The 24,107-nt window shown below is 46.7% G+C and overlaps 1 protein-coding gene and 1 long non-coding RNA gene across 14 annotated transcripts in view; one reads left to right on the top strand and one right to left on the bottom strand.

Moving 5' to 3' along the window:
• Positions 1-1,016: 1,016 nt before the first annotated feature.
• LOC138225054 (uncharacterized) overlaps positions 1,017-24,107 on the top strand; it is a 23,860-nt gene continuing 769 nt past the window's right edge. For 2 of the 7 annotated variants that reach the window (XR_011183607.1, XR_011183611.1), the window contains exons 1-5: positions 1,017-1,120; positions 3,303-3,391; positions 18,648-18,860; positions 19,824-22,760; positions 23,851-23,971. This is a non-coding gene — a long non-coding RNA (uncharacterized lncRNA). Of the gene's footprint in view, positions 1,121-3,302; positions 3,392-18,647; positions 18,861-19,823; positions 22,761-23,267; positions 23,337-23,847; positions 23,972-24,107 lie in introns of all 7 variants that reach the window. The other 5 variants (XR_011183608.1, XR_011183610.1, XR_011183609.1 and 2 more) reach the window with 5 other exon arrangements.
• The window catches only part of per3 (period circadian clock 3), a 27,311-nt gene continuing 13,174 nt past the window's right edge, over positions 9,971-24,107 (bottom strand). For all 7 annotated transcript variants that reach the window (XM_069183800.1, XM_069183801.1, XM_069183799.1 and 4 more), the window contains 14 exons: positions 23,887-23,993; positions 22,507-22,663; positions 21,977-22,085; positions 21,418-21,546; positions 20,674-20,782; positions 19,866-20,004; positions 19,241-19,368; positions 18,645-18,836; positions 17,899-18,144; positions 16,807-17,657; positions 16,080-16,275; positions 15,498-15,690; positions 14,296-14,446; positions 9,971-13,864 (listed from right to left, as the gene is read on the bottom strand). In XM_069183800.1, coding sequence (XP_069039901.1) covers positions 13,751-13,864; positions 14,296-14,446; positions 15,498-15,690; positions 16,080-16,275; positions 16,807-17,657; positions 17,899-18,144; positions 18,645-18,836; positions 19,241-19,368; positions 19,866-20,004; positions 20,674-20,782; positions 21,418-21,546; positions 21,977-22,085; positions 22,507-22,663; positions 23,887-23,993 — 2,821 coding nt within the window. In that variant the 3' untranslated portion in view covers positions 9,971-13,750. The remainder of the gene's footprint in view (positions 13,865-14,295; positions 14,447-15,497; positions 15,691-16,079; positions 16,276-16,806; positions 17,658-17,898; positions 18,145-18,644; positions 18,837-19,240; positions 19,369-19,865; positions 20,005-20,673; positions 20,783-21,417; positions 21,547-21,976; positions 22,086-22,506; positions 22,664-23,886; positions 23,994-24,107) is intronic.

The raw sequence follows: 24,107 nt of genomic DNA, 5'->3' as shown, positions 1-24,107 counted from the left end.
CATTTGCGGCTACTCTGCGTTTTCTCTTTCATCACTAAATCTGAACTCTTTTCCAGTGTACCTGCCCAATGTGGGACCACTATTCTTTTTTTAAACTCAGTTTTATGTCTTTGGAACCAGCAGACACTAATGTCCAACATGCACATTCACCTTTTGACATGGAGCACAAGCAGGGTCTTTACAGTGCTTTTCAGGAGACTGCATGCCCATGGGTGGAGCGACATTGTGGTTCATTGACTTAACCAGAAAGCAGATTATTATGTTTCTTTTCCAAAAACAACAGCGGAGCTCATAGTTATATCTAACAATGGCTCGTTACAACCATAATCTAGTGTACTCAAAACACTCAAAGCAGACAGCAAAGTCATTTGTTCATAAGCACAGGTTTTATCCCAGTCTTCTCTGTCTCTTTTAGCTTGTCCTTTCTTTTCAGTTCAAGCCTAAAGTATAATGCCTTTAAAAATGCTTTAGAAGAGGAAAAACGGATCAGTACCCAGTAAACAGTAAACAGAATTACAAAACACGCTCTGATCTCATTTGGGTAAGATGATGAACTGCCAAAGTTCCTGATAGACTCTCGTATCCTCCCAAAAATCATTTGATGCACACTTTACAGTTAAAATGATTTAAAAAATATACTTTCAAGCGGTGATAAAACCCAAAACCTGTACTGCTAAAAGAGACGTAACAGACAACGATAAAACAAGAAAACTAGCAACTACAACCACACGATAAATATTTCCATTCCAACAACATCGCAAAATTGAAAAGCAACGGTTGCAACAAACAGACACATTTGAAAATAGCCGACTAACACTTCTGTAGGGACATTACCCTGTCAGTAATTTACCGAGTACGTTTAGGTTGTAGCAGAAGTAAACGTGTTATACTTAATATTAATAATGATATAATTTAGATATGAGCGCATTTCGTGAATCATGAACCGTTAGTGTTTGTCAGTCATTGTTTGAATTCTCATCGTTTTTTGTGTTTTTTTTCTATTTTAGTTTTTGTTATAAAAAAATAAAATTCAGAAATATGGTTTCCAGAACTCGTCGTAATCAAACTTTTCCCGCCATTTTGTTTGTAGACGGGCAGTGAACCAACACTGACGGCACTTGTAAGTACTTTTTTAAGTTAAACAACTATAGCGGGGTGTTATAAACGTAATGTTTTCACATTTACGACTTTATACAGTTAGGCCTCGCTGGTCAAAGTAACGGGTTATTTTAAATCCTTTTCGCAAAGTTTTTAAATGATAGTTTTCGGTACCGGCGGGCATACGCTCTACAGTTAGACTCGCGAGTCCGAGCAAAATTACAAACCTAAAAATATGCGTTGTTTTAAGTCGGTCTTGTAAGTCACGTTTGTCTTCTCTTTACCGTAGCATTTACATGCAAGTTGTGTTTCTACATTTATCAAACGCTTGTTTTATTTTTTTTCTCTAGCGAGCTTCACATTTGATAACTATAAATATAAACAAAGCAGAGAAAGTCGAGCATGAACTAAATACAAAGTCTAGAATTGGAACCTACTGCTGGGTTAAAAATAGTTTAAAAAAAGGGGCTAAATACAAAAAGTCTTGCATAAGTATCTGCCCTAAATCCATTTTGTGAAATTGCAGTGTTACACATACAGGGCGTGTTTTTTAAACTTAAAATTCTATTCAAAACATCAGTGCTTAAACTGAAGATTTCTAAGTGTAAAATAGGTTACAGTACATGTCAGCAAAAACTAACCAGAACAAAGTGAGATATTTTTATTGCATATATTAATTCCCTGAACTCATTGCTTGTTCTGAAGCTTTCTTGGTCTTTATGGTTGAATCTTTGCTTGCAATTCAGTATCTGGCTGAGAGAACCTACAAAGGCAGACTATTATTGCAGGCAGACGTACAGTAGGTCACTAAACTATTTGTGTGGCTCACTGAGGTACTGTAATGTTATGCACCTAAATTAATGTATGCGTGCAGAGTTGTGGAGGCTGAGAACCAGCACTGTAGCCACACTTAATGCATATGCTGTGTACCCCATGGGGACTGGGGTTTTTATCCAGCAGTGAATGATTGCTGAGCAGACTCCTTAACCTGCTGTCTCTTAAAGCAGTGCGTCGGGGGATTTTACTGCCTCTGAAATGACCAGCACACACCATGAAATCTAAAATTAACTGGTGCTGGCGCTGATAAGCCCTGACACAGCAGTTCCTGTGGCCTCTGTGCTTCTCGTTCCTTACCTCCCCATTGCCTCTGAGTCCATCACCGAAGGCCCTGTGGGATCTGCTCCACTCCTGAGCCAGCAGTGAAGAGCATCGCTCACAGCTGACTCCCCTAGACGCTTGTATGTCACTTAGACTTGAGCCTTGATCTGTGTGGAGAGCGGAGTGGAAAAGCTCTGAAAAGAACTGAACGAAATTGAGTTATAATTTCCATTTTTGGGTTGTGTACATTATACTGTACTATACTGTCGGAGGCAAATAACATAATCACGCTACAACAATATAAAACCTTTTAAATACCATATTAAATAAAGGAATATAATTGTGACTACTGACAAAATTAAGTGTAGATGTATAATGGCACTATAATTGCACTCCACTCAAAAGTGCTTTACAAGTAATGGGGACTCCCCTCCACCACCACCACCACCACCACCACCACCACCAATGTGCAACCCCACCTGGATGATGTGACAGCAGCCAAAGTGCGCCAGTATGCTCACCACACACCAGCGATCAGCTGGGAAGAGAACAGAGTAGTGAAGTCAATTTACAGTTGGGGATTAATAGGAGGCCATGACTGATAAAGACCAGGGGGGAAATTTGACCAGGACACCAGGGTAACACACCTACTCTTTTCAGAAAACACCCTGGGATTTTTAATGACTACAAAAAGCTAGAACCTCTGTATTATGTCTCATCTGAAGAATGATGCCTTTTTTACAGTATAAAGTTCCCAACATTATACTGGGGCATCGGGATACACACAGACCTCAGGGTGAGCGCCACCTACTGGTCCCACTAACAGCTCTTCCAGCAGCAACCTTAGCTTTCCCAGGAGGTCTCCCATCCAGGTACTGACCAAGCTCACACCTGCTTAATGTTCAGTGGGCTGCCAGCTGTGAGTGGCAGGGTGATATGGCGGTATCAGACTATTCAAATTGAGGCCCTGCTAATGTATTGCACATTTTTAACATCTGTAACTTGCTGCCTCCATTGCACACTCTGGATATCCTTGTTTGCCTTTTTTATGTCTTCTGCATTTACTAGCCTTCTCACACAAAACCTCCTGATCTTTGTTTTATCAGGAAGTCCCTCTGAGATTAATACCTCTGAAGAGAAACTTCTGGGGAGGAGGGGAGGCAAGGAGCAGACTGCAGGCATAATTCTGATTAAGGTAAGGAGCACTGGATCCAAATAATAATAATAATAATACTCATCATCATAATCTTTCTTTTATATAGCACCTTTAAAGGTGGCATTCGTTACAGAACAACAATAAAAAATACATAAGATCTGCACAATGAGAAAACAAAATGAGAGGAGACAGTAGATGGGGGGTACTGAATACAGTAGGAGCAGAGGGGTAAAGAACAGAACCAGTTCAGTAAAGGCCCTTCCAAAGAACATTTTGAGTCTTGATTTGAAGGAGTTTTGAGAATGTGACTCTGATATCCTTAGGGATAGAGCTCCAGAGCTTTGGGGCTTAACAGGAGAGGCCCTGTCACCCATGTAGTGTAGATGGGCTTGGGGACAGAGAGGAGACCAGAATTAGCAGAGCGAAGGTTGTGAGGTGGGGAGTAGGATGATAGTAGCTCAGACAAGTACTGAGGTGCCGAGCCATGCAGAGTCTTATAGGTGAGCATGAGGATTTTGAAGTTGACACAAAACCTGACAGGAAGCCAATGCATGGACTTCAGGATAGGAGTAATGTGAGCACTTGCAGTAGACTTGGTCAGGATTCTGGCTGCTGAATTTTGGACGTACTGGAGTTTGTTCAGTGTGGAACCCCAGCGAGTGGAGCATTACAATAGTCAGTTCGGGAGGACAAATGTGTTGATCAGCTTTTCAGCAACAGTTAGTGATAACATAGGACGTAGTCTAGCGATTTCTGAGGTGAAATATGTTTTAAGAATATATGTTGTGGGTCGAATGTCAAGCCTGAATGAAATATCACCTCCACGTTTTTCAATTTAGACTGAAGTTCAAGTACAGTACCATCTACAGACTGGTTACAACACCGGCTTTACAGAGTTGATGGGGGGTGCCGATAAGCATGACTTCAATCTTGTCACAGTTTAGATGAAGGAAATTTTGAGTCATTCATGTTTTTATGTCGGAGATGCGATTATAGAGAATAGAGACAGCCACATCGGTGTCATGTTTGGTATGGATGTAGATTTGAGTATCGTCAGAACAGAAATGATAGTGGAGGCCATGTGATCTTAAAAGCCGACCAAGTGGAAATGTGTAAGATCAAGAAGAATGAGAATAGTAAGATCCAGAATCAGAAGCTATTACAAGATCGTTAGTGACTTTGACCAGGGCAGTTTCTGTGCTGCGATGTTGTCAGAAGCCAGATTGGAGGGATTCAAAAAAGGTTATGTGCAATGAGGTGGTTATTTAACTGAATAATAACAGCTCGTTCCAGAACTTGAACTTGAACTTTATTGCCATATGTAACCGGTACTGGTACAATGGAATTCTTACTTACTGAAAGTCTCTCGATTGTAAAACAAGTGTAAAAAAACAAAACAAAGTGCAAACAGTGCATCAAGACAATGTACAAACAAACAATAGACAATGTGCAAGTAAACATGCAGGCAGTTTGAATGTAAACAATACAGACGTGTAAACAATGACTGGAGACGTACAATAAATAAATTACAATGAGGTAGATGGTGATGGTGTGGGTGTGGTCCGAGGGGGATGGCTAAATGTGTTCGCCAGTCTCACTGCTTGTGGATAGAAGCTATTGAAGAATCTAGTGGTAAGTGTCCGTATGCTCTTATATCTCTTGCCTGAGGGCAGTGGGGTGAAGAGCTCATGCCCAGGGTGGTGACTGTCCTCTGTAATGGCCAGAATTCTACCACGGCAGCGGTCCTCATAGAGCTGTTTAATCTCGGTGAGACCGCAGCCGATGATCTTCTGGGCCATATTGACCATTCTCTGCAGTGCCTTTCTTTCTCGCGAAGAGGTGTTGCCATACCACACGGTGATCCCGTTGGTGAGGACGCTCTCGATAGTGCAGCGGTAGAAGTTCACCAACACATGTATTGGCATCCCCCATCGCTTGAGGCACCTCAAGAAATAAAGGCGCTGCTGAGCCTTCTTCATGATAGAGTCAGTGTTCACAGTCCAGGTTAGATCTTTAGAGATGTGAATTCCCAAAAACCTTCATCCCTGTAAGTGGACTTGTCATCATCACTGATCAGTCCTATTATAGTGGTGTCATCGGCAAACTTGATGATGCGGTTATTGCTGTGTCTTGCTGTGCAGTCGTGAGTAAATAGGGAGTACAACCTTGGACTCAGACAGCAGCCTTGTGGGGTTCCAGTGCTCAGGGTGAGTGGTGTTGATGTTTTATTGCCTATCCGCACCACCTGTGGTCTCTCGATAAGAAAGTCCAGCAGCCAGTTGCAGACAGAGTTGCACAGACCTAATCCCCTGAGCTTTGTCACCAGTTGACAGGGTATGATGGAATTGAATGCTGAGCTGTAGTCCACAAACAGCATTCTCACATACGAGTTCTTAGTGTCCAGGTGTTCCAAGGCTGTATGCAGAGCCAGGGAGACAGCATCATCCACTGATCTGTTGTTCTGGTAGGCGAACTGCAGGGGGTCCAGGGACTGTGATGGAGGAGTTGATGTGTGACAACACCAGCTTCTCCAGGCATTTCATCACCACAGATGTTAATGCTACTGGGCGGTAATCATTCAGGCATGTCACTTTTGTCTTTTTGGGGGTTGGAACAATAGTGGTTTTTTTAAAGCAGGTGGGGACCATGGACTGTGACAGGGAGGAGTTAAAGATGTCTGTAAACACTGTGGTCAGCTGGGCTGCACATGTCCTCAGGACGCAAGGTGGTATCCCATCAGGCCCTACAGCCTTACGGGTTTTCACCCTGCTCAGAGTCTTCTGCACATCCTGCTCTGAGAGTTTCAGAACAAACTCGCCCTGCACACTTGGGGTCTACTCAGCAGTGCCCGTGTTCAGAGCATCAAAGCGGGCATAGAAGTGGTTCAGCTCGTCAGGCAGGGATGCGTTGTTCGTGTCAATCTCCTGGCTGCAGCCCCTGTAGCCTGTGATTGACTGTAATCCCTGCCACAGCCTCTGGGTGTCAGCGCACTGCATTTCGAGCCGCACTCTGTAGCTCCGTTTGGCGCGTTTTATGGCTTCTTCTAATGCATACCGTGATTTCTTGTACAGCTCTTTGTCCCCCGATTTGAACGCGGTGGATCTATCTTTTATTTTATTGCGAATGTCGTGGTTGAACCACGGTTTCTGATTGGGAAATGACCTAATTTTCATTTCTGGTACACAGAATTTCTGCAATAAAGGGTAAGTTGGAGATGGGGCGAAAATTGTTTGGATTGTCCAGAGCCATGTTTGGTTGTTTTGTCACGGAGGTCACGGCAGCAGTTTTGAGGACCGTTGGTACAACACCAGTGCTCAAGGATTCATTCATTGTATTGAGGACAAGGGGGCAGAGAGAAGTGAAACAGGATTGAAATAAAGTGGTGGGGATGGGATCTGATATACGGGTGGTGGATTACATTACGCAGTGCCAGTTTACTGATGGAAGCAGAGTCAAGAAGAGAGAGATGGGAGAGAAGGGAACCAGTAACGCTGGGCAAGCAGGGAGGGGGTGTGGCAGTGGCGTGCGTTGTGGAGAGAATGTGATGCCGGATGTTGTCGGTCCTGGAGCTAAGTACATCTCAAAGCGTGTTGCAGAGTTGCGATGAGGCAGGTAATGTGGTGGGGCAGTTTGGCTTTAGCAGTGTGTTGATCGTGGAGAAAAGGATTCCAGGGTTGTTGTGGTTATTTTCAATGATGTGAGAGAAGTAGCTGGATCTAGCAGACTCTATCGTATCCTTGTGTTCAGACTAGTAATCTCTCCAGGCCTGATAATGTACGTTTAGGCCAGAAGGACGCCACCTGCGCTCAAGTTTCCAGGAGACTGCCTTCAGTGATCGCAGGTGGTCGGTGTACCAGAGGGGCAGAGCGAGAAAAAGAGATGGTTCGAGTTTTTAGAGGAGCAAAGGTGTCGAGGGTCAATAAAAGGGCACTGTTAAACACATGTATGTTGTCCTCTAGAGAAGTGGTTTTCAAGCTTTATTCCTCCAGGGCCCCCCAGTGGCCAAGAGAATATTCGAGGGCCCCCCTACACGGGCCATGATATTTTCCTTCTTGTACTTTTGCTGCAATGATGACAAAAGTGCTTGTTTTCAAACTTATGTTTATTACCAAAAACGTATTTGTTGCTAGTGCTATTATAATGCCTATGTTTTTTTCCAATATGACACAAAATTAATAGGCATTTCAAAAACAGCCTGTATGTTTATTAAATATATTATTTATTTATTATTTATTATTTTTTCCTAAATTGCTTAGTCATAACATAAAATGCGTAGGCATTTCTGAGGCATAAATAATAAGTAATTTCCAAACTGCAGAATTTGTAGTTAACAAAAGCTACTCACTACTCACTCGGCTTAACTATTACTTTGGCTACAGTGTATGATATTTTTAGGAGTTTCTTATTCACACCAGTAGTTACCATCATTTCAGCTTGTGCGCTAGTCAGTTCTTTTGCCTTTTTCTCAAAAATGATCTAGACTTGTCTTTGTACTATTCACGTTTTGTCTGTTAATGTCTGATCGACTTGGAAGGTCTCATACACTCGCTGGATAGTACTTGAGAACAGACTGCACATTGTGGCTGAGGCAAATCTTTGCTTTTGGAAAACTATCGGCATATTTTCTACATTTTGTCGGTCCAGCATTAGCTGAGCATTTATGCCTTTTGTAGCTAGCTGTGGGTGCTTCGGCATCCCCTGGCTCCAGCGCTGGAGCGTTGCCATCAGAGATTGAAGCGTCAGTGAGAGTTTTTGGTTGCTCTAAATAAGCTGAAAGTTGTTTAAGTGGAGTAATTAAAAATATGTCCATTTTGTTTGACAGAAACGTTGCGCTGCGGTGAGAAATTCGGTCGGAGTGAGAGCTCTGCGAGAGCATGTAACGTTCCTGATTTCTCCATCAGAGTAAGAAATATGATGTGAGGCTACGTTGTCTAAAAAAGTTTTATTATACTTGCAGATATAAGCTTATATGTGTTTTTTTTTTGCTTTGACCATTAGTTACATAAGGATAAGGATCCTCCTAAATCTGAGACGCAAGTAAATCGGCAAACTCACCTGTTTTAAAAAGGTTTCATCTGGCTTGGGGGGGGTCTATAGGCCATGGCAATGATGGTAAAGTGGGGAACAGAGACATTTAAAACAAGACACTTTAAAAGAAGAGGGAAGAGGCGCAGAAACAGGACTTACACAGTAAGGAAGATTGTGGATAACAATAATGACCCCACCTCTGCCTGAAACACGAGGGAGGTCTAACAGCACGTACCCCGGAGGGACGAGCTGGTTGAGAAGGAGGCCGTCATTTTGTCTGTGGCAGGACAGACAGCTTCTGTTAAGCACGGAAAGCCAAGTTTTTCTGCCATAAGGTCACACATGAGAAGGGCCTTATCGTTCACGTTGCGGGTGTTTCGTAGTGCTGACCGGGCCAGTCTCGGGGGGCCGGGGGGGCAGCGGAGCGGGTTCCAGGCTCGGCAGAGGGAGTATATTTCTGAGCAGGACGCCGATGCGGGCGGCACTGGAAGGCAGGGATGGAGGCTCCGCAGGTAGACGAGGGAAGGAAACGGCGGCCTGGGCTGCGGTGAATGTAACGCACTGGTCGCAGGATCCCAGTATTACGGCAGTGATCATGCTTGGTTTTTTTTTCAGGAAATAATTCAGTTTCAGTTGCAGTGAGGTGTACCTTAGAAACGTGATTGTGGAATCTGCGACGGGAGAGAAATTGCAATGTGGAGCGAGTGAAAAAGTGATTAAAAATGAGGGAGACGAAGTTAAAAAAAAGGAAGGAAAAGGGGAACGTCATAAAAAGAGAAACCCTACATACAGTGACTTGTTTAGCACACCTGCTTAGTGGAATTAAGGGATTCACCCCTTCTCTACAGAAAATCTAATGCCGTCAGCAGATTTGAGTTTTTCCTTACCCTTGCACCCCTGTATTGGATACAGCTGTTAGAAAAAAGATGGGATTTTCTTCTGCGGTTTTTGGTGACATTTTCACCCATAGACGTGTTCAGTTGGAGCAGTCAGGTTTGGATGATATTCACGTAAATAAAAGGGTGAAGGGCTCTGTCATTTGTAATCCAACAACATGGGCCATAATTGGAAGGGGGTGAATACCTTTGCAAGGCACTATGACTTAGTGACACAGACTTTTCCAAGACTTGTATAGTAGACAGACCTCTATTGTAGAGTAAACCTCATACAACCAAAGTGAGGTTAATGCTCTGGCACCTAAAACTGGTAAAAGCTGCATAGAGATGTACAGTGAGAGTATGATCAAGGGTGGTTTGTTTCCATAACCCAGTCTCCTCCCTTGGGAATGGATGGGGCAGTAAAGCTGGCAAAACGTACTATAGGCTACCGGTTGAACTATAAAACATAGAAAAGATCAGCCTGGGCACAGGAACTGCTCACAGGTAGAACATGTAGGCGTGTGTGTAAATGCTGAATATTTGCTTTAACTGTAATCAGGATGGCAGGACACAAATTAGCCACCTACTCTTGGTTAGAGGTGGGGGTGGTCAGAGCCAAGCTGCTGTCTTCCACCGTGCCTGCCACATGTATACAAAGCAGAATAAACAGGAACACACCCACACACAGAATAAGACAACCGGGAAATCAATCAAAAGGAGAAAAGAAGATTTTTAATTTATAAACCGACAAACTCTTCCCTGAACAGATGACAAAATGGCTTTTCCTGTGGCTTTGAAATCCTGTTTTTGTAAAAAGATCCTCTCTCCAAAAATACTGTACAAAAACATTCAGCTCCTGTGGCACTCGGGCTGCACAAATAATGTGTGCATGTTTAACAACAATCATTTGAACACCATTGTCATTGTCAGACCCTCTCCAGCTTCTATTACAATGCTTAATGACACTAGAACACTTTATTCCATATTTATGGACAAAAAAGAGGAACAGTGTTGATAACAGAAGAAATGTGAACATTTCACAAGTAAACAGACTGGTGAACAAATGTCAGAGTAAACGAATGGATTCTTCTGGCATGAACATTTACAAACTATACATTTTTAAAATTGGGTACAAAAGTGATGGAGAACTCAATTTCTTGATGGCATAGAGCACACAAGGTTGGCATTAGTGCAGCTTGGTGTGTATCCAGAAGAAAGAACAGCACTGTGGTTCAGAGCTTTAGAAGGGCAACTTATCTGCAGCTGTGTCCTTCAGTTCCAAGCAAAATCTTTAAGGACTTCAGTCTGGAGCAGAAAAGATCAGACCACTTCTTTGCAAATGAAACCGAATCGCCTAATGTCTATAGATCCTTTCAGCCACAGTGGTTTCTTTGCCTTCCCCTGACTGGTGGACCTTGCTCTGCCAGTGTCAGACCTTTGCCTCTTTAAGGCTTTTTCAGGCAGATGTGCTCTTTCAGGTGAAACTTCCCAGTTCAGAGCTGAAATTTTTCCCTGTGTAAGGCAGATGGTAAGCAAGCTGTATACAAAGCATGCTAAATTGCTCAGAAATTTGCTGGTAAATTGCTTTAGTGAATTGCTGGTACTAAACAACCAGCAGGAGCATAGTCCAAGGGTCCTTTTTTAATATCCACAGTTAAAACTCTTGACCTGAAATGCTTTGCAGAATTAGGATAGCCACTGCACTTAAACATACAAGGGCTCACCAATCCTGATCCTGGAGGGCCGGTTTATTTGCATGTAGGTTTTCATTCTAGCTTGGCTCTTATTGACCTTAATCAGCTCATTATTGGCTTAATTGGACCGATTTGAAAAGCTTCTCTCAGCTCTTCAGGTGCTGCTTCTGTAAAGTGAGCCGGGAAACCTGCCAATACAACATCAGCAGCCCTCCACAACAAGGATTGGACATCCCTGCCTTATGCCAATACAGAGCCAGGTTCAGTGGATTGTGTAGTTTTGTGACCACAGTCGGCACAACTAAAAGGCACAACCGCAGGACTGTGAGGCAAAAGTCCTTCTTTTGACTTGACTGTGTCCCATCTCTGCTGACTAGTCCTACCTTTTTGAATAGAGAAATGCAACTCTTCTGACCAAATTCTACAAAGTTTATTCATTCCAAATTCCCAGATTATTCCATGTTCTTGCTCAGTCAAGTGCTTCTGCACTGTTTTCAATGGCCTGCTGCAAAATGGTAATCGTAACACACAAGTATGGTCTGCTTTGAGTATTGCTAGGGCAAAAGGCTCTACATGGATGGAACTGGAAAATAAATCACTTTTAGGTTAAACTGTTTTTTGTTTTCTCAAAATAAGCAGTTCTGATCACAACTGCATGCAAGGTCAGCAGTAATAACCCACTGAATCTAGCCCTGATTTGACATGACATTAACATCCAAACTCCCTGACTGAATATCACTTTTGAAAAAAACAATATCCTAATACGCTCCACTGCAGAAACAGCTTGTGAAGAGACAGTATTTGGAAACAATAACCAGTGCTGCACTTTTAAAGCCTGTAATTTTCTCTTCTCTGGTCAAAGTGTAATGTCTGCAAACAAGATCCTTTGAAACTTGTACAGGCAGCTACCCAAAGAAACCAAACAGCATAGTAAAAATCTAATCTGCTTTTCTAAATAACACACAACGAAACAGAAAGACAGAAACAGTTTATCAGACAGTTTCACTGAAACAAACAAAAGCGCTTTTATCCACTTTTTGACTGCGCTTCAGATAGACTCCAAATGAAGTCCTTGAGGTTACTCGGGAATGTGTCATGGTCCTGTTGTCCTGACAAAGGAAACTGTCTTGTACTTTAAACAGAGGGGGGGAGAATGAAACATAAGAATCTTAAGAAACATAGTACAGATGTGAATTAAAAAGAAAATGTTTGCTTGACTCCAGCTATCATTAATAGTACAGATTCAGGTACCGATGCAGTGTAATACCAGTGTGCCTGTCTTCCCATGGGCTTTCAGATAGAAGACTTCCCTGCTGTAGCACATGGGAAAGTCCCCCCCAGGCAGATAGGAAGGCTGTGATTCTGTCTGCTCGTACTCTACCGTGCTTTTACAACAATGATATAAGGTCCTAGGGACCTGCATACCTGCTGTCAATCTCTTTATCAAATAAAATATGTAAATAAACTAACAAGTTGCTAGATTGGACCCTTCAGAAATTTTTCCCCCCCTAAAATAGTTAATTAGGTCAATATAGGCCTATAACAGAAGAAAAACAGCAGGTGTGGAGGCACCTGGGACAAGGCCTGATCCGGCTGTACTTGTCCTTTGAGATCCTACACTACAGTAGTGGTTCTCACCTGCAGTCCAGTCCATGTCTTCTAGTTTTTCATTCTAACTGCATTCTTCAATAATGAAGCTAATTAAAAGCCTCAATTCAACACCGTTTGATAAGACCCTGTTTGGGCCTGCCCACTCTCAACCCTGAAGAGGTGAGTGGCACAAGGAATTAAAATCAATCCTGTACCAGTTTCTGAGCTCTGCTTTTCACCATTTCAAGCTCTGTAAACAGCTATAGCAGATGGCATAATAAGCAATTTGAAGGCAGACTGAACAGTGTTGTCTGGTCATGGGTGTGGCAGTAATATGCCTGCAGCAAGGTGGTTCTGAAACCTAATCTCAGTGCAGAGAACTGTTCAAAAGGGTGTAAACAGGCAGTCATATCCGTTAAAAGTTAACCTCTGTAGTCAGTGGTAAGAAAAAAATTCCAGTTTTGAGAACTACTGCCCCACGTTCTAATCCTTCTATAATCTGCATTAAGAAACGTCCATCTCCCATGACAGCTCACAGTAATACTACAGCTGTGTATAGCTGTACACAGGTACTGGGCACAGCAGCTCGGAGACCAGCCTTCTCAGGCTGCTCCACATCGCGGTCACTGCCCACACTACCCTGGGCCCTCGGGACCCTGAAAGCCTCCTTCGACCTAAAATAAAAAAGCACTTCCTGCCACAGTCAGGATACGAGCACCGCAGCCTGACAGCCTCCCACAAACAAAAAGATTTTTTTTAACAAGGCAAGCCATCACTGAGCCCAACCCATATCTTAAAAAAAACCCCGAAGGAGACTGGAACCCCAGGTGCATGATTGTACTGCAGGAGGATAAAACATTCACAGCTGAACAGGTCCATCACTTGAAAAAAATCTACTCTTCTGAGAACTAGAAAAACAATCGGCTTCATGATGTCCTACTCTTATAGTGTATTCTTCTTGCGAGTCGGTTTAGCCTTTTGTAGTCTGTTATTTTACAGGCAGAGCCGGCGTGCGCGGCGCTGCGATTTCCGCGCGCTGGTGTGTAGACGTCGCTCTTGACGCGACGCACACAGAGCTGCCGGCCCCCGAACTCTCTCCCTCTCCCTCCCAGAAGTTGGCTGGTCGAAGTGTGGTGGGGGGGTACCGCAGGAGCAGTGGTTTGTGTTGGGGTCAGTCCTTTGCCCCTGGGCTGTGGAAGGCTGCTGCTTCAGGTGTCCGGCGCAGGGCTGTGGGCCCGCAGGGGGCTGGCGGTGGGGCCGGGGGTGTCTGCAGTCTGAGGCTCTGCAGGCGGGTCTGCCGTTCTGTTACAGCTGATGCAGCCCTGCAGGAAACCAGGCAAGAGACTCTGCATTAGGCACACGGCATACTGTACTGTTTCACCTGCTTAAATACAGATAAATTAAACAAGGTAACATTCAGAACCACTGTCTTCATCCAATAAAACCCACATACACTTGGCAAACCTTCAGGATTAATCAACCTTAATGAAAATGTCTTTTAGATTCTGGCAACACAATATTAACGACTTGCCTAAGTGTTCTGTGTCCCTCAGTTGGTTTTCTGTAATTAGGGAGAGGTGGTCGTGATGTCATTGGTATCTTTTGACAAGCTGGTACTGGATAATGAGGAACATGTATTTCTCCCCAGGGGCAGCAGTGCACATATCCTAAAGCTGTGTGCCTCACTGGGGGCAGCGTTACGTGTAGAATGCCCGTGTCCGTCCATCCAGGAGAAGTGGCGCCCGTCTGGTACCTGTGTGTCGATTTCCGGGGGCAGGCCATGCTGGCAGATCCAGGGATGCACCTCAGCCAGCTCCTCCTTCTGCTCCTCTGTGAACCAGGGCTGCAGAGGCTGCAGGAGCAGCAGCTTCTTGCGGTCCTCCGTCAGAACCTGGGCCTGGTCCCTGAGCAGACCCAGCACAGTCAGAAGACACAAACGCAGCATTTACACAGAACACGCTCCGGAGTCCACACACACACACACAACACCGGATCCACGCACACAGAACTGTGATGCAATCCCATAGTCTGACAATAATGCATAACTAGAAATAGAGAGGAAGCTTAAAACTTTTTTTTTAACACATGCAGAGACCAGGTGTGTACACAGTGCTAACACATTAACACCACTGGCCACAGTGGGCAGTGCTGGGACTCTTGACTTGTAACTGGAAGGTCCTGGTTCTGACCCCAGCACTTTTGAACAAAGTACTGCACTGATATTGTTTCAGTACAATGCCTGCTATAGAAACGTATACAACATAAGTCAAATTAATACTTACATGTCCCAAAACTGCAGTCACAGAACACTGTATACACACACGTTGCACAGAAATCTCACAGTACTACACACAGACGCCCCAGCCATCATACAATACTCTAAAACATGCAAAGTGTATTCTCACAACCCTCTATACCCACATACAGAAAACACATTTTCTGAACATACACACTGAGAGCAAGAAAGCAAGTGTTGGTATTTACAGACGTGCCATTTTGTTATTTAGAATAGTACAACACTGCTATTTTGTATAGCACCCAGTCTGTCTGTACAGTTTTCAAAAAAGATTAAGAAATTAAGATTTATAAGACAGCCTTTTCAGGACTCATTTAGGGTCCCAGTCAGATGCTTAAAATTCGGTTATCAATGACGATACGTCCCCATCCTGTCAGCCGGAATGACTCCCGTTTGTGCAGAAATAAATTTAGGAGAGAGCTGCTCAACACAGGAAACGTAATACACCACTGGAAGGTAACGCGAAAGGGGATTTTCAGTGCAGGGGGCTTGAGGGTCACCTGCCTCATGCGCTTCAAACTGCACAGGACAAACAACTGCCACATATTCCACAGAGGCTGTGAAACCCTCACGCCCTCGAAGAGCATATCGCACGCCCCCAAGCCACCGGGACAGGGGGCGCAGGGCACAGGGCACAGGGCACGGCTGCCGAGCCGTACCTGGGCAGGAGCTGGTAGTTCATCATGATGGGCTCGGGGGTGTGCTGGATCATGGTCCACAGGGAGTCTTCCGCGCGCTTCTCGAAGCTGGCCCGCTCCGGCACCTCCTGGCTCTTGCGCGCCTTGCTGCGGGACGTGTCCGAGGAGTCGTTGCTGGCGAAGTACTTGCTGCTGTTGCCGGACTGGCTGCTCCCTGCGCCAGGCCCAGAGGAGGCAACAGACAGGAGAGTCAGCTTTCGTTTCAGTCATCACATGCCTCTGTTCAACATTGTATGGAAGAGGTGAGGAGGCTTCAGACTGGCCAGATTTCATCACCTCTTTTTAGCTCAAGGTGTAAGTTCCTGTTCGTGTGAAACGTGCCATGGGAACTTTACTAAGCATCATGTACAGCAGTGTCCTCCATCACTGCGTTGTTTTTTCTGGCGTGAAGTGTCACGTGCCGCAGAGAGAGTGCCCCCAGCTGATGCGCCATCGTGACCCCCCACTCCACATGAGCAGCACCCAGGGTCGAGCTCAGCGAAACCTTAGTCTTCTGGACAAGCTCAGGCCTCTGTGACATGACTGGAGAGAGAGGCATCCTACCTGTATGGCTGGCAGAGGTGCCATTAGAGCCTGAGCCATTGGACCCCGAGCCCAAGGAGCCGCCGGACTCCCCCGAGCCGCTGCCCGAAACGTTTGAACCCGTGCCCGAGCGGGAGTCCTCATGCAGCAGCAGGTCCAGCAGCTCACTCGATGTGGACTGGTTGTCCTGGTTACCCGACTCACTGGGAGCGTCGTCCTGCAAACCACAGGGCATGGAGAAGGAAGCAAATGGGGAAAAGGAGACACATTAAAATCACACTGGCTAAAATGAACACGTCATCTGCTCACTAAAGAAGCTAAAAGGTGAAAAAAACTTGTGGTTCCCAAGAAGCATCCAGTCAGAAACCATTCACAACACTGTTGTGCTTAGGTGAGCCTTGAGGTCTGCAGTAGTCTAACTGGCTGTTTTTCTTTAGCAACATTGGTGTTGACCTATGAGACTGTGGATCTTACTGACCATCAGAGGTTTGCACAATAGGTACAACACTGACACTTCCATTCCACCTCCTTGGAGCGCTCTTTCCCCCCACCACACACACTCACACGGTGAGCCCCTGCATTGCTTAACTGGGCTTGCAAGTTACGATCCCGCACTACAGCCTGTTCTGTACTTCAAATGCAGTCAAAAAGGTCCAGCTCATTTGAAAGCAAGCGTGGCTGAACTTACATTAAAAAAAAAAAGTCAGAGACTTGAAAGAGAAGAGAGTAGCTGACTGCGGAGACTCACCCCCTTGGTGTGCGGCTCGTGCAGACTCTCCGGCAGGGCTGCGCCGCCCTGTGGCTCTGCTGGCTTGGGCAGCTCCTCCTGCAGCAGGTTGAGCTGCAGGGGGGAGCTGGAGCGGGAGCTGGAGAAAAGGGGGGGAGGCTGAGCAGAGTCGGGGTCCTCTCCAAGAGAGGAGGGGGCCTGGGGGGACAAAGACGGGAGAGGGGGCTCGGGGGGGCCTATGTACGGCCCCTGAGGAGGATGGGTCTCGGGGAATGGAGCTGGGGTAAAGGAAGGGCAGGGGACAGCCTGTGGGGAAGGAGAAGACGCAGGGCCCACAGAGCCCACCCCCTGGGGGTACATGGGGTAGCCGGGATAGTTGGGGAAGCTGGGAACAAAGACGGCCATAACTGGAGCCACATAAGGCACCATGCCTTGCATCTGCTGCACTGCCAGTGGAGGCTGTATGGTTTGCATTGCCTGCACTGAATGGACTGGCTGCGCTGGCTGCATGGGTTGCACGCCTTGCATAGCAAGAGGATTCCCACCCTGCTGGCTGCTGGAGTTCGGAGTCACGCCCCCTGCTGCCTCATCACCCACCTGTGCCGGCAAGGGAAAGTAGGCTGGCTGGAAGGGCATGACCACGGGTGGGAGGAAGCCCATACTGGGGGCCCTGGCCTGCGAGGCCTCAGGAGGGGTCCAGGCCTGGTGCAGGGGAGAGGCAGGGGCAGCTGGGGGCCTACGGGCACGGCAGCTCTCGGGAGGAGAGGCATAGCTGTCGGAGGAGCCCTGCGGTTTGGGCCGCTTGTGCTTCGGCTTGCCGGTCTTGGATTTCCTCCACCCTGTTGTGCCAGCAGGCCTTGGGACATAGTCACCTGGGAGAGGGGGAAAAAAAGGAAAGAGAGTGACTAATTCTGGCCAATTTCTGTTTCCACCCCTTGATAACACGATCAGCTGCTGTTGGCCTCAGTGATTGTTGTCTGAGTTGCGGTACAGAAGCTTTCACCATTTGCTACCTCCAGTTGTTGCAGAATAAAGCGGACAGTGTTGAACACTGTTTTGTCAGCAGGTCCCGGTGCTGCGCTGCCGTGTGGTGGGTGCCCACGCGGTGCTCACCGTGGTGGTGGGAGGGCGCCTTGCTGCTGCTGTCCTGCTGCAGGTAGGAGCTGTAGGGGCTCTGCAGGATGCGATGCTGGAAGCGGTCCACGTAGTCCTGCTCCTCTTTCTGGGTGTGCGCCGACAGCACTTCCTTGGTGAGCCCCACCTTGCGGAACTCCTCCGGGGCTGCTGCCGAGCAGAGGGCGACACGGGGGGGGTCCGCCTGCTCGCTGCCCATCGGGGCATCCTCCAGCGCGGTCACCTCTGGGGAGGGGGGGGGCAGGCAGGGATAGGCTTGAACATGCCATTGCCACCCACTCTCTCATGTTGCAGTATAAAATAAGGTACGTGCCCAGTTACGCAGGGCATCCTCAGCTTATTCCTGCTATTTAATAAGGAAGTGCAGGAAAAACACGACTTGATGTGAAAAGCAGTATACAGTTACAGAAGACGAGAGGCTGGGGAGTGCAGAGACATGGAAAAAACAGGCAAGAAACTGCTGAGCTGCTGTTTCTGCGGGGAATAAGCGCTTCCACTGTTCCCGTCTGCCTTGCAGCATATAAGCATGTTGCTAGAGTCCTGTGAGGACATGTGTATGAGTGTGCACAAACTGTATAAGCATGGTCCTAGCATCCTGTGAGTGCAACTGTGCAAGACTGTGTGAGCGAAAGTGTATAAACATGGTGGTAAAGTCCTGTGAGCTCACCTGTGCGAGAGTGTGTCTGCAAATCCACCTGTATCTGTGTGCATCTGTGTGCTCTTACCAGACTCGGGCTGGGGAACGTGAACGATGGTGCTGCTGTAGCTGCACTGGCTGGTGACGGACACCACGCTCATGGCCTTGGTGGAGAGGGTGAGGTCAGTCAGGGGGGCCCCCACCACTGCCGCTGTGGTCGTCACCCCAGACCCGGCTGACACCTGGCTGTCTGGGGCTCCAGTCGCCAGCAGGGACCCTTCTGCCAAAGACAAAAACAGCACAGGTCAGAAGACCCACGTTTCACACACAAAGCTCCAACTGCTGATGCTCATTGCCAACTACACAACAGCCACGTTCATGACTGTTGAATTGCATCCGTTCAGATAGGCACTAGGAAAATCCAGGAAAATGCTGGCAGACGGTGCTCAATGAATAAGCTGAATGCAAAAACTTTAAATGCAGGGTGAAGTGTAAGAATATCTCTTTTGCATTAATTCGTTGCATGGAGCTGCTTTTGAGCCAAATCTCTGAAGGGGAGAGGCGTCAGGGATGTGTACAAGGGTAAAAAGCAGTATGTATGAGGTGCAGCACTGTTGCCAACTGTGTAGGAGACGAGGCTGCCCTGCTTCTCCACAGCAAGCTGGTGCAGATACTGGTACTCACCCTCAACCTGCTGCGTTCCCTCCAGCAAGGGTGGGGGGGTCCTGTCTTCTTCAGAGGACGAGGAGGTGGTGTTGGACAGAGACTCGCACTTGCGCTTCAGAGCCGGGCCGCTGTAGCTCTCCAGATACCTGGGCACAGGCACACAGCATGGTTCTCCATCAGCGTTTCACTCAGTCAGCATGTTTCAGCTGTGACCTCGTCACTCCTGCAGAGCTCTGTCATTTTGCTTTACATGCTTCAGATGTAGGCTGTGTAGGTCAATGAAGAGCCGCATACAGGGAACCTTAATTGGGAAGCAGAGGGGACTGAGAACATATTACTCAATAAGTATTTAAAGTTGGAACAGAGAACACAGATGGAAATTTAAAGTTAATGCATGTAAGACCGCTCATGACCCCCCCCCCACAACACACACTCATCCAGTTGTGCACTACCGCACAGGGAATTTCAGTCAGTCAGCTGGTGACGTGAGGCAGGCTCGAACCCACCCTTGCGGAGCTCTGCCTGTGCCTGAAAGAGCACCTTTTCCGATTTGGCCACCCAGACATCAGTCGTTGTCCCTATTCCTTTAACTATCCGCCAGAGCCAGACTCCAGGGAGAGGTCCGAGGGCATGGTGCTCCTACCTGATGATGCTGTCCACACAATTGATCTGCTGGTAGGACGGAACGTGGGGCTGCTTCCTGGAGCTGCCGTGGGAGGCAGTGAGATGCCCTCTGACCTCCTGCTTCCCGGAGGGAAGTGGAAGACCTGCACTCTGTCCGTCTGCACGCCAAAAGGAAAGAGCAACATGACAGCAGATTAAGATTTTTTCGTTTGTTTCCTGACATCGACGACTTCTCATTGTTTATGAAAAGCAGCCGGCCTTGCAGGAAAGACCCTGCCTGCTGTGTGCGAGAGAGATCCAAGCTCAGTCCCCACTCTAGTATATCAACTTCTGTTTTTCACAAAGCTCAGTAAAAATAAAGCGACAAAAAAACTAAAAGGGAGACGTGTCTGGAAGAAAACGTCAGACGCGCTGCCGAAAATGCTCGTTGGGAACTTGTAGGAAATGCCTTAACGAGACCCTTCATTCATTTAGCCACCAATAAGTTTAAATACTCAAATGTGTAGAATATATATATATACAGGTGGACAACTGAAATTTGTTCAGATAACTAGGAAATATCAGCTGCGTCTTTGCTTGATCTTTTGGGTCTCAATATGACGTAACAGCCCTCTAAACTCAAAAGGAGCTCCGCAAATGGAGAAGGTGGCTACCATTTAGTTTTGCATGAAAATACAGAAAGTGTTGCCCGTTGATGAAGACACAGCTCTGAGTGTAAATGCTCTATTAATGTAATACCCACACACTTTGCATTTCCTTAAATGGGAAACTGCATGCCGCGGGGCTGTGAGGCACGCCTGTGCGCTGTGGGCCTGCAGGGGCGTTACCTGCAGCGCTGGTGCCCAGGGGGAGGGGCTTGCTGCGGGAGTCCAGGTAGGCCTGCTGGCCCCAGCTCTTCACCCTGTTCACATCCGCGCAGATCTGCTGCAGCGTCATCTACAGGACAAGCACAGCCAGCCCGGGAAGTGAATTCAAGAAGTCACAGCCTCCGCTACAATCAGTTTTTAGCAAGGGACCCCGATAACAGGACAGGAATGCTAAAGGTATACCCTTGTAATCGTGTGCATCTACTGCATTTGCCGTTATACAAATCAATTGTAGATTTCTTACATTTAAGGTATGTCATGGGAAACAAAAACCATAGTAACCCCTCATCGTCCTTCACACCAGTCTGGGAATCCAAACATTTAAACTCTTGAAACCAGCCAACCCATCCATCCCCTAACCTCTTCTTCCAATTCAAGGGCGCAAGCCAGGGTACACCCCGGACAGGACGCCAGTCCACCACAGGGCACACACAGACACAAACTCACACCGGAAACAATTTCCCCAAAAGCCAAACAACCTGCCAGTACGTCTCTGTAACTGAGACACCTGAAGGAAACCCACGCAAATGCAGGGAGAACATACAAACTCCACACAGACAGCACCCCAGGCCCAGAATTGAGCCCAGGGCTCCAGCGCCATGAGGCATGAGCAATGCAAACAACCCGTTGACACTGAATTTGCTCTTCGCTGCTGTGCTCCCCAGACAACAAACGCAGTGGTCTGTGTAACCCAGCCCCTCTCACCGGCTCGCGCTGCGCGTCCTCCCACACGTTGCCGTTGCTGTCGCTGGAGGACGCGACGCTGATGTAGTGCTCGTGGGAACCATTACTGCCCAGGCTGCCGTACCCACTGGAGCCGTTGTTGTGCACTGGCTACGCCACCGAACGCCACACACCACACCCAGCGAGGGGGGAGACAGGAGGAGGAAGAGGCAGTAAAATTAGTTTTTATTCCCACTTTTTCCACAATCTGACAAGATTTCAGTTTAAAAAAACACATTAAAAAGGCATTATTTTAACCCTACCGTCTGGACACTTGTTCCTCAGCGATACGGTGTTGTGTGTCCATTTATTTGCAAGGAGCTAGCTAAGTTGTCTAAGAATAAGTAGAAGCAAAACGTTGCGAGGGTGAAGTTTACGCCCATGTGATCTAAAGCAGGCAAGGTGGACGGTAAAGCAGAAGACCGCTCTGCAGCTGTGTGGGAACCTGGAGACAAGCCTGTAGGAGAGTTGGCTTGGAGTGTGGGCTGCCCTTCACTCCAGTTAATATGAAACACATGGCACAGACCCGGGGAACACCGACCTGCAGGAAGAGCTTGTAGATTTGTGCCTGGAGCTCCTTGATTTCCTCATCGATGACGGGCAGCTGTCCTTTACACCTCGGCACAAACACGTCCTCGTTGAGAGGCCCGCTGCGGGAGATAGAGACGTGAACCGGCTGCCCTGCTTCAGCTTGGCAAGACGGGGGAGCTCTCCAGACAAAGCACTGACAGTGGGAAGGCCGTTCAAAATGTTCCCTTCTCCATCTTTCTAAATGGACAAATCTTCCCATCCTTTCTGATCATTCTCAAACCCAACTTTTCAGAGGCCGAATGAAGATTATGTCATAGCACTTACGAATGTACTTTGATCATTTTATTGGTATATTTCCTTTAGTTCAATAATAAAACACTTAAATCTCTAATGACAAAATTGGGAAGAAAGCGTTATTAGAGGCTGGAGTGTGAAGGAAATGTAAGGAAGTGATTTTGAAGACTGGACACCACTGTCCACCTCTGAGATACAGAAATCGGATTCCTGTGCAGCCCGAGAACCGAGTGAGCAGGGACTCACGTGCGGACTTTGTGTCTGCCGATGACGAAGGCCACCTTGCGGCTCCAGGGGTTGATGAAGCTGGACCAGCTGGTGTCCAGGGTGACGTAGTCGCCGTTCTGGCAGCGGAACCGTACCGGGGAGTGGTCGAAGGCCGACTGGCCGGCGTACTTCAGGACTGGGAAGGGGAGAAGGTGGGAAGAGGAAGAGTCAACCACAGGCTGACACGAGTGAACAGGCTGCTGCGAGCTGAAGCCCTGGTCAGGCCAGCACAGGTGGGTCATGAAGGTCTAAGTGCAAGACACATCAGATCCGATCTCTGCTGCATGTGATGCCATTGAGAGGCAATAAAAACAAAGGACAAATTGGCCGACTGTGGTTGTGTTCTTGATAGTTCTCAGGATGTTTAGGGACAACAGTCTGCATAATTTAAAATGTTGTTGGGGTTTATGCAGACATCTGAATTTATGTCAGTCTTGCTTTAACTAGTTGGATTTTTCTGCATCCTCTCCCATGCGATCTTAAAAATTATTTGTATAAGAAATCACATTTCACTTTTAAGGTTTGCTATTTAGAGAGGCATCTCTCTTGGTACTGGCCTACATCTTTTCCAATATATTTCAATCTAAAGAGAAAATGAATTTTAGTAATTAAAGTGCTGTAAGATTACAAATAAGAATTTATATTAATATCCCCATTCAATTTCAATGAACACTGCAACGTTCAGATACAGCAAGTAAATGTAAATGTTCAACGTCTGTGGACATTCACTGCATTTTCAGACATGCTTTTTAACACCAGAGGGCACTCAAGGCTAGGAAAACAAAGTGATGCAGACTAGCAGCAGAGAGGTGAGTGTAGATATTGGGCAATGTAATTTATGACAGTGAAGTTTGACACTATTGCAGTGCAGTTAGTTCCCCTCGGGACAAGAGACAGCGCACTGTTTTAAGACCAGGTGGTAAGTCCTCTCCCCAGTTCTCAGTTTGATATATGCAAACTCCCCCAAACAATATGGATTTGTGTTTATAAGGACTAACGCTCTGCAGCCTCCTACCCTGTCTCAGAACTAAAGAGTTTTAAAAATGCAAAATTTCTAGTGTCATCTTACAGATGTGTTTCTCAAGCTGTGCATTGCTTTTGAACACCATAACTCCAAATAAAAACTGGATTAAAAAAAACTCAACACTAACCTTGTTACATAAAGAACAGATGAGGGCACTGACAAACATGTAGCCAAAGATAGCTAGTTTCACAAACTGACCACAGCATCATAACAAAACCCCAAAACTCTGCTTTGGGCAAATGTGACCAATTCCAGAGCGGTATACAGTATGGTGCCAGCTGTACCCTTTGCCTCAGCAGGTGGCGTTCACAAGGAAACCCAACGATCAGACGTACTTTTGCGGTGCATGGCCAGCATGAGTGGGCGGTCTTCAGGATGCAGGCAGGCGAGGACTGAGGTGCCAATCAGGTCCTGAGGAAGGTACCCAAGAAGGGGAACAGCACTGCCAACACAACAATACAGTCTCACACTCCACACAAAGCCAGCGCTACAGCCAATAGTGAAAAACATTACTTGAATCACAGTTTTCCCTTGAATCACCTGTTTTTCTGGTAAC

This window comes from Lepisosteus oculatus, chromosome 25 (assembly GCF_040954835.1).
Source record: "Lepisosteus oculatus isolate fLepOcu1 chromosome 25, fLepOcu1.hap2, whole genome shotgun sequence".
Lineage (NCBI taxonomy): Eukaryota > Metazoa > Chordata > Actinopteri > Semionotiformes > Lepisosteidae > Lepisosteus > Lepisosteus oculatus.
This window is presented reverse-complemented; position numbering and strand designations above follow the sequence as displayed.